Below are 10,537 nucleotides of genomic sequence, written 5' to 3' on the forward strand. Positions count from 1 at the left end.
AGATGTAGTAGATACACTTCCTCTAGTTTGATGTTGGACGCGCTACAGTGGCTATCTGTGAAAAAAAGAATTTATTACTTGACAATGGTGTTCATCTTTAAAATTTTAAACGATATGCTGCCTCGATATTTGTGTGATCGAATTGAAAGAGGAAGTGATGTTCATAGGTACAAAACAAGAAACGCGAATGATGCAAGAACACCCAACTTTATGTTTAGTAGATCGCAGAACACGTTGTTATATAAAGCTATAAATTTCTTCAATTCGATGCCCAGAGAAATTAAATTTGCGGCAACAATGGCAGAGTTTAAGAAAATGTGTATTTCACACGTAAAATCTGTTTTGTAAACTGGTTTAATAATTTTTTTCTAAACAATTCATTTATGTTTCCAATTGATTAAAATTTATAAAATTTATATACAGGTTTAAACTACCATGTTCGTACCGATGATGATGATTTTTGTTTTGTTTTGTTAATGTTAATGTTTGTTATTGTAACAACAAAATGAGCGTTGTCTACGGAAGTTTGAGCCTTGCGCGCGTTTGGTGGGCCTGGATTATGTTAAGTGAACACTGGCAGAACACTGATACTTAATGAAATTTTTATGTGGGGTCTGAAGTGGAAACTGGAATGGGAATAGCTCATTCAGAATTGTCGTAAGCTGTCTTTTTATCGGATGGTTATATCGAGCGTTACGGAACCGTTTGGTACATCACGCCACTCGGGTCCGCCAACCTACGGTCGACAACGTGGAGCGTGCAGCGTCAGCAGTATGCAGTCATAAGAGGGCCGCGAGCGCATGGCTCGCCCTCTTTTTCGCTGTGCAGTTCTTGTGGAGCACCGGTGGTGCCGTGTGATTAGTGATAAGTGAATAAATTGTTGAAAGTAGTTAGTTTTTAAAAGTGTTTGCATATCACGATTCCCATAAGTGGTGTCAGAAGTGGGATCGTGAGGTGTTAAAATAGTGGAAGATCCCGCCGCACGAGTAACCAGCCGTCGAAGGATCACCCGGATGCTGCAAACACAACCGTAAGTGAATTACTTTTCAACATCTAAAACTCTATTATCAATCATGCCGGAAACAAGAGCCAGTGAACTTGAAGCACTCAAAACAGAGCTTGAACAGCTCCGAGCATTGGTAGTGGCCAGGGAGGGCAACAAATATGCCATCCCCGACCCTATTAAAAATATGTCGGAATTTTCCGGAAATAAAAAGGAATTGGCAAGTTGGCTCAAGGAAGTCAACGAGCTTTACGAAATGTTTAAAATAAAAGGCGAGAACGGGCAACCCGACTCGCTTAGCTCGATATATTTGCGGGCAATAAAAAATAAAATCAAAGGGGACGCTCGCGTGATATTATGCGCAAATGGTGATCCCGATACCATTCACGGTATCAAATCGGTTCTCATCGAACAATATGGGGACCAGAAGGACTTCGCCACTAATTTGTCGGCGATGTTCCATTTGAAGAAAGGAGATAAGAATCATTTGAGATTCTTTAATGAAATCAAAGAAATTAACACTAGGCTAAAAGCCAATCTATCCTCGAACCCGTTATCGGCTCGAGAGGTAGTTGATGTGATAACAATCACACGATATTTGGACAACATCGGAGAGCCCCTGGCCTCCATTATCAGGCAATCGAAACCAAAATCTTTAGAAGAGGCATACCAGGCTGTATGCACTAATCAAAACGCGGAAAGTAGAACGAAACCCGCAAAACAAATTTTCAAACAGCACAGTAACCCTAGTAGCAGTGGTTCTGGTGGCTATAATAATAACAACAACAGCAACAGCTCTTACAGAGCATATGCCAAAGAAACGAACGCAAAAACTGCATTCAAACGACCGATTCAGCAATTTAAACCGCGCGTGGAACATAACACCAACGAGGTTGACGTGGATAGTGATGATGATGATGACGATGATGACAATAACGCGACCGAGTGCGAAGTGCAAAATACACGCGAAGTAAATTTTCACAGAGGAGAGGAAGACCAGACAATAACTTGAACAATTTCATTCCTTACATTCGCTACCGATCTAACAAGGGAATCTTAAAATTCTTGATAGACACAGGTGCGAACAAATCGTATATGAATCCAGAACATGTGGCAAACGCAAAAGTGACTGATCAGCCAGCCATCGTCACGAACAAAAATGGAAAATTTATTTTGGATAAAGTGGTGCACGCGAATCTTTTTCCGAAAGATGTCAACAGAGCACTACCATTTCATGTGTTTAAATTTCATAAATTTTTTGACGGGCTCATAGGGTACGAAAACTTAGCAGCCTTGAAAGCCGTGATCAATACAGATAAACACGAGTTGATTATTGGGAAATCTACGTACCAATTTTACCGGTATTTCCCTTCTTCCATGAATTTTCACGAAAATTTCGAAACTTTCATGAAAATTCCAACTTTACAAGATGGAACGTTTCTAATCGAAGATGAGCTTAACATTACTGCAAATGTTTCAGTCCAACCGGGACTTTACTTGGCAAAGAATAATAGTGCGATGGTTCATGTACATTCAAAAGGCCTACCGAAGCCTATATTGTCGAAACCATTCGAAAATAAAGACTTTCTTATAAAAACCGATAATCCAAAAGAGAATTTGAATTTCCCTGCGGATCATCTAAATAAAGAGGAGGTCAAACTTCTTGCAAAGACCTTACAGCCATTCAAAAGCATCTTCTTCCAGGAAGGTCAAAAACTTGCCTTTACACATCAAGTAAAGCATAGAATAGATTTCCAGTTGGTTTACAAAAAAGGAAAACAAAATGTAGTGGCCGATGGTTTATCCCGGATACCACGAGCTGACGAATCTGAACTAAATATTCAAACCGTTTTGCAAAACGAGCTTTATGAAAATGACCCGATATATGGACCAGAAATAATTAACAAGTTTAGGAATCAGCTGATAATTAATGTGTCAAACGATCCTAGAAAATCGGCTCACATATTTTATTCTATATTTTCAGGTTACAGCAGGCATACTTTCAACCGTGGAGAATATTCCGAAGATGAAATCCGAAACATTCTTAAAAGTTATCTTTCCCCGACCATATCCAATGGTATATTCGCTCCCCTAGAGATTGCACAATTGTGTTCTAAAATAATGAAAGATCAATTCAAAGGCATGAAAGTACAATTTTGCAATCTAAAACTCCCTGATCTTATTTCTAAAACTGATCAAGAGGAATTTATTCGTAAGAGCCATAATTTTAACCACAGAAGTTGGAAGCTCACATACGAGGAGATTCGTCAGTCAGTTTTCTTCCCCGATATGATTACGAAGATCAAATCATTCGCAAAAAATTGTGAGGACTGCAAGTTCGCGAAATACGAACGACGTCCCTTCAAAATTCCAATAACTCGAAGAGCATACGACAAACCATTAGAGAACATTTTCATTGACGTGTACGTCAAGGAGGGTGAAAAATTCCTTACCCTTGTTGACGCATTTTCCAAATTTGCCCAAATTTTCAAAATCCAGAATGAAACGGCGGATGAGCTGATCGAAGTAATTACAAAATACTTTACAATTTTCGGCCTACCAAAAACTATAACATGTGATCAAGCCACATCTTTCAGAAGCTCAAAATTCAAAACCTTTCTCCAAAATCAAAATATTGATATACACTTTGCCAGTACTAGTAACAGCAATGGCATTGTCGAGAGATACCACAACACGCTTTTAGAAATGTACATGTCAAACAGGAGAAAACTTGAAGAACTAACCTTATACGAAGGGCTCTCCATAGTAACTGCCCTATATAACGATACCAAACATTCAACTACGAAATTAAGACCTAGGGATATAATTTTTGGAAATTCTCATTCATTGAACCCGGAGGATATAAATACACAGAAAGCAAAAATAATACTAACTGCCAGGGAAAATATTGCGTTAGAAGCGAGGACACACAATCAGAAAAATGAAAGTCAAAACAATAAAGAATATGAAAACCTCACCATCAGTGAAGCTTTAGTTAAAGGGAAAGGAAAGCCGACCCCTTACACCAATAGATTTAGGCCAATTAAAATCCAAAGTCAAACCAGCAAAACTGTAACAGATGAAAAGGCTATCAAAATTCACAAATTAGATATGAAAAGAGCTAACTAAAACAACACTTTATATTTTCTTGCAGAATACTGTGGCTCCTTACGCTGGTAGGGATGGCCACTTCAGACTTGAGAATTCATACCCTGGATCAGAGTCCGATCATTATAGTTCCGTTAGGACCCGCTAAAATAAGCACTAGTTCTCTGCGAATTGTGCACCCCATAAACTTGACCTCAATTGGAACAATTGTAGAAAGCTTTAACGCCGTTTCTATGGAGAGATTGTCGAATCAAACGCCTTTTAAGTCAATAGTTAAAGCAAAATTAGACAAAATAAACTTGAGTTACAACCGAATAAAACCACTACGTAGGAGAAAACGATGGGAATCTCTCGGAAAGGCCTGGAAATACGTATCGGGAAGCCCTGATGCAGACGACCTTAAGATTATAAATTCGTCATTAAATTCATTAATTAGCGAGAATAACAAGCAAATAAGAATCAATAGTGCTTTCGATTCACGAATGAGCAACATTACAAAAGCAATTAACGTCATACTGGAAAATGAGGAAAATGTAATACATTCCTTAGAGGGCTTTGATGTATTAGAATTAATATTCAAAATTGATGAGCTATTATACTACTTAGACATAATCGAAGAGGCGATCACACTAGCGAGACGGAGTATCCCAAGCAGCCGCATCATTCACCTCGACGAATTGGAAACCATTCATCATTCCCTCATTAATGACGGTTTCGGGCTTAACTCGGTCGATAGCATACTTAGTACTGCCAATGCCTACGCAGTATTAAACAACGAAATTTTCATGTACATACTGAAGATACCCAGGATCAAAAATGTACAGTACACCCTCAACTTCATTGAACCAGTCATTGTAGATCACCACAGAGTCCACCTACAAACACAGTTTTATTTGAAAGGACAGAAATCATTCATGTTAAAAAGCGCTTGTTCCAAAGCCAACGCCATGTTTATATGTTCCTCAACGGATCTAGAACCTTTGACGGGTTGTATGCAACAATTGGTCTCCGGAAATACAGCAGAGTGTCCCATAGAACGCACCTACGGAAACAAAACTATTCGGAAAATCAATGATGGCAATATAGTCGTCAATGCAATCAATGTAACACTTTCGTCAAACTGTTCAGTCACCCAACGCACTCTACAGGGGTCGTTCCTAATCCAATACTCAAACTGTACACTGAAATTGGATGACGAGGAATATGTCAACACAAACATGGAGATACAGCCGTTCATACCTACCACGGGATTGAAGGTAAATCCAACCAAACTGTTTAACCACATTCCGTTGGAACATTTACAGGAGTTACATATGGAACAGCGTAACCATATCACACACCTTAACCTGACAGCCGAAAACCTCCATTGGAAACTTCATTTCCTGGGATGGATAGCATCCGTAATCTCATCAACTTTACTAATCTGCATACTGGGTTCATCCATAATCATCGTTTTGAAATTCGCCGCCTGGAAGACACTCCTTACCAACAGCAAACCAGAAGTCATCGAACAGGATACCATCGCATCAACCGAGGCCCATCCCGAGTCCAGAGAGGTACCGCTGATACTTCAGCAGTAGACGAAAGCCGAGGACGTCTTTCAGCTAAGGGGGAAGCCGTTACGGAACCGTTTGGTACATCACGCCACTCGGGTCCGCCAACCTACGGTCGACAACGTGGAGCGTGCAGCGTCAGCAGTATGCAGTCATAAGAGGGCCGCGAGCGCATGGCTCGCCCTCTTTTTCGCTGTGCAGTTCTTGTGGAGCACCGGTGGTGCCGTGTGATTAGTGATAAGTGAATAAATTGTTGAAAGTAGTTAGTTTTTAAAAGTGTTTGCATATCACGATTCCCATAAGTGAGTATTTCTGAATTGTGGCAGATCTGTATCATGTTCTAAGTAGAGACTTTTAGATATTGGGTTCAATTTCCAATCTGTTAAGGATCTTCCCGGGTTGGAAATTTTCTTCACATGCCTTGAAAAAACTTTGGGCCTGAAGTTGAGATTATTATTATGTTAATGTCGATACGGATAGGACCATTGTTTTTCTTTTACAGTTTTTGTCTATTTATAATGTTCGATTAATAGAAATTCATGCCTGCAACAGAGTCAGTTCGCTTTGATTTTGGTTTTATAATACTGTTCTCTTAATTTGGTTAAACATTAATTTTATCTATTAGATAAATCGGCCAGTTCAAACCTTTGTAGGGGTATGAGGTGGGTCATCATCATCAGTCATCATCAGTTATATATTAAATTTCACAAATTCATACGTGCAAAAAAGCAAGTCCCAGAATGGAGCTACCACGGTTTTATTGCTCGCCAGAAATCCCATGAATATAAGCATATGATTCGGCTTTTCGATTCACAGAATAAGTTCAATAAGTTTACCTTCCTTTGAAACAAAAGAAATAAGCGTAACAAGAGATGTAACGAAAAATTAGCCAGCACTGGTAATTACTGGTAATTAATGCGTGCGAAACCAAGCCGGTACTAAGTGAATCACGGCCGATAATGTGTTAACTACACCCCCAACAGGACGTATGTATGTATATGTGTTGAATGGGGGGATTGGTGGAACCGGGCCGAGCCATTCTATCCCGTTTCTGGCATTAGCCCACAGGAAACAAATGTACACAGACTCTCTCTCCCTTATGCGCGCCCTATCTCTCATCCTCACATGGGGCCATCTCTTTCGCTCCGATTCCTTCGCTTCACATTGATGGTGAATTGGAGGAGTTTTGTTCCCATTGTTGCCGTTATGCGCGGGTTGAAATAGTTCCTGTTCCTGGTTCCACTTTGTGTCCTGCTTTGGAAACTATTGCTGTTCTCCAGACACGATATATTGTTTCCCTCGGGGAACCGGCTTCGACCGCGCAAAGCTGCCGCGTGGGGGGAAAAGCTACAAGGTGTGTTGTTTTGTTCCTCCGTTTTCGCCTGTTTTCAATGCTAGCCGGCATGTGGGTGCCTGGGTGTAAATAAATGGTGTTTTATGTAAATACTCGTGTGTAAGTGAGCAACAATGGGTCTGTTGTGTCCAAGGCGAAGAAAAGGGTTGGGGCCGGAATGTTTACAATTTCTGCACTTTGTTGTGCATACATATACTTTTTTGTACTTAATCGAAACATCAGAAAGCAAGAGTTTCTTAGGTAATATAACTTCCCTAGGGGGAATTGTGTTGTACGTCGTATAGGACGTGGGAATTTCGATGCGATCGGATCGTCTTTATTGGTGGTGTTGGTATAGGTGGAGAGAGGCAACCAGCAGAAGTTAAAAGCGAAAGTTAATTAGCTGGTTGGCGCTCGAGAGTTCAGTCACTTCGAGGGGGTTAAAGAATATATTTATGAAAACGAACGATCGCTGATGAGTTGCTGTTTTGATGGATTCGTGTAAGCAGTGTAATTATTTCGATAGAGGAATATATAGGCGTAGTTTCCCCCCATTCAATAGACTAGGAATTTTCAAATGGTGCTCCGCGAAGTTATAGCTCCCACTTGAAAACTCACCTTGAAAAAAACATCATGCACCGGGTCAGATGTCGTGTAGCTGCGACGCGCATCCGAAATAAAGTTGTTCCCAGTTGGGTTACGTCAAACAAATAGGATTTATTGTATTGATTAACAAATTCAGTTGCTTAGTGAAATATGTTTGCTATAAAAAGTGCTGTGCAATAACAAAAAAAAAACAAAACCCCTGCAATAGACAAAACTTAATAGGGTTTGTCGCTTCTACCGGACAAGTCTCCATAATACGCCTCTACCGGATGTAACTTATATAACTTATTGAATAACTTGGCATTCCCCAAATAATTTTTTGGTGCACAACCTTAGTACCTGCTTCACCATAATGTCAGTTCAATGCATTGATTACAAAAAAATAAGCAATGTTAACTGCTTGGAAAAAGGCTGAATATCTGCCTCAGCAGAGATTCATTACGCTAGCGTAAATATTTCCCTCCCGCTATCTCCCTTCCATGTTTATATTTATCATTACGACTGCATAATTTGCAACACCAAACAATCGTCAATCATAGCATAAAAAAATTAGGCGATTGTTGCATCGTTACAGGGCCAATGCACACGGGAGCAGATACAAATGGGGTTTCAGCGTAGCGAAGATGCACTATTTTTCGTACGGGTTATGAAGCACGCACGTACGCATACAGATATCCATATATCGATGACTTGAAGCAACTTAATATACACACACTTATCTCCGTTTTGCGCTCTTCTCAACAGAAGCCTTTTTCTGTTAATATTACTAGTCTAGATTAGTTTAGCTTTCATCCTTTGTGGAGAGAGTTTTCCTACGTCATGCGAAACAAAATCACTGACAAAATTCCAGAACATTTATTTTCTTGGTGAGCTGACGATAGCCTAGCTTGATGATTCCCCACACAATTGTGTAGCGTCAGTTTGATGCAATGATTACAATGCCAGAGACATAAGCGAGTGAGTAATTTGGTCGCGTCCACAGCTCAATCCGAAACGAAGACATGTGATGACGCAAAACAAGGAAGAACAAGCGATATTCATTGCTTTTAATACAGAACGATACTAAAAGTTTGCCTTCCTCCCTTGCTTGAGACTTTAAACTTCTTCAGTTCATTCGTCTCTAACCTTCAAAAAGGCCCTTGGAAAACTTTACTTATCCATAATATTACTCCTCCACCTCCATTGTCTTGAGAAAAGTACTCGATCCCTCGCCGTCCAGCTCGCCCAGCAACGATGTTGTTCAGTCGATTTCCTCACAAAGAATGGAAATTTGCCTCATCTGCTTCTTCTTTGTTTTTAAGAGGCTTTAAACTTTGTAGTTCATTCGCCTCTATACGTTTGCCTAAGCGAGATCCACTGTTCATATTCTAGGCAAATATTCCCCTTCGTTCTTCTTCTTTTCCTTTGTTCACGGAGACTTTACATCTTATGATTTCCCCTTCGTTGCTTGCCGATAAGTTGCTCGTTATTGAGCTCTGTTCGGGAAAGCACATAAATGGACAGAACAAATGTATGAGAAAATGGGAATGCTTCCATTTTTCATCAATTTAAACCATATACAGACTATAGTATCATAATGTATAGCATATCAAACAAATCTTACGGAATTTCCGATTCGTTTGGTATGTAAATCGTCGAAATCCGTTCGTGGCAAAAATAGTTATTAACGTTAACTTTATTTCATAAAAGCGTGACCTGTTTTCTGATTTGGTACCCTTGATGAAAGACCTAGTTCTACGTCAAAAGGCACTTATATCCGAAAAGAGTTATGAAGTCGAATTATGAGCTTAAATAATGCGCGTCATATTATAAATTTTTTTTTATTAATTCTTAAAAAAAGTTATAGGGACTATATGTTGTAAATTATAATGAAATCAATCGGGTGGCTAGTAGTTTGTAAATTTCCGCGTTCCTATACAGCCATTCTATGCCAACCCGATATAGTGGTTCCCAGTTTTTCTTGGAAATTTGTAATTCTGTTCCTTATCGCAAAACCGGTATTTTTAATTTTTTTTCATAAGGGTATCCATTACCGTTTTTCCATTTTTCCAAAAATGACATTTTTCAAAAAATCGTCGCTTTTGAACTACTGGACTGATTCAGATTATCGACAATTGGCTTCGAATTTTTATGTCGATAATTTAAATTGGTCCAGTGGTTCAAAAGCTAGGGTTTTTTGAAAATAAGTCATTTTTGAAATAGAGTGAAACATAATTTTTCAAACCCCCCCTGAAACGGAAGTGGAAACCCAATGAGAAAAAATAAAATAAAAATACAGTTGTGATATTTTGTGACAAGGAACGAAACTACCAATTTTTACGAGCATCTGAGAACCATTATATCGGTTTGTCATGGAATGGTATATGAATAAATTTGAATTTCGAAATGGTTAAACAATCAAAATATTCTTGTTGAGAGTCCAACTAGGTATAAAATAATAATTCAATTTTCTGAAATATTCAACTTGTTGATACATAATTGTGTCGCCTAGTTGCAAAACCGGCTAACTATTCAAATTTGAGAAATTCGTATTTCGATTTTTTAGATCTCAGATACATTGTTCCAATGATTTGCAGTGAGAAACAGCCCCAAGATCAATCAATCTTCTTTAAAATCCTCTCCAAATCCCATCCTATTTATTTCCTACCTCATTGTGTCCTGATGCTAAAGAAAATCGTTTTACCTGTATTTTTTTTTTTTGAGTAGACCACATTTGCAACCAGACTAGAATTGAGCGATCTTGGATTGATTTACAGAAGATTGGTTTTTTCCAATTCGATTTTCGATTTTTTTGGATCGATGCTTTGTGCCCGAAATAATTGCAAAAAGCGATCTTTTTCTTTCGATTTTTTCGACCTTAGATTTTTTTTTCAGTGTACGTTGATTTTAATCTCACCACCTGGCAAATTTTATGCACATAATGTCAATTTTTGC

General features: G+C 38.9%; 1 protein-coding gene across 2 annotated transcripts; it reads left to right on the forward strand.

The window, feature by feature from the left end:
• Positions 1 to 724: 724 nt before the first annotated feature.
• On the forward strand, positions 725 to 5,942 carry LOC129762505 (uncharacterized). Of its 2 annotated transcripts, XM_055760810.1 has the most exons (3): positions 725 to 1,030; positions 4,158 to 5,367; positions 5,465 to 5,639. In XM_055760810.1, the coding sequence occupies exons 1-3, from the start codon at positions 1,014 to 1,016 to the stop codon at positions 5,504 to 5,506; spliced, it is 1,269 nt and encodes a 422-aa protein (XP_055616785.1). In that variant the 5' UTR covers positions 725 to 1,013; the 3' UTR covers positions 5,507 to 5,639. The 2 variants fall into 2 exon arrangements, with proteins under 2 accessions (XP_055616785.1, XP_055616784.1); XM_055760809.1 differs by having other exon boundaries at positions 737 to 1,030; positions 4,158 to 5,942.
• The last annotated feature ends 4,595 nt before the right edge of the window (positions 5,943 to 10,537 follow it).

The sequence above is a fragment of the Toxorhynchites rutilus genome, chromosome 1 (genome assembly GCF_029784135.1).
Source record: "Toxorhynchites rutilus septentrionalis strain SRP chromosome 1, ASM2978413v1, whole genome shotgun sequence".
Classification (NCBI taxonomy): Eukaryota; Metazoa; Arthropoda; class Insecta; order Diptera; family Culicidae; genus Toxorhynchites; species Toxorhynchites rutilus.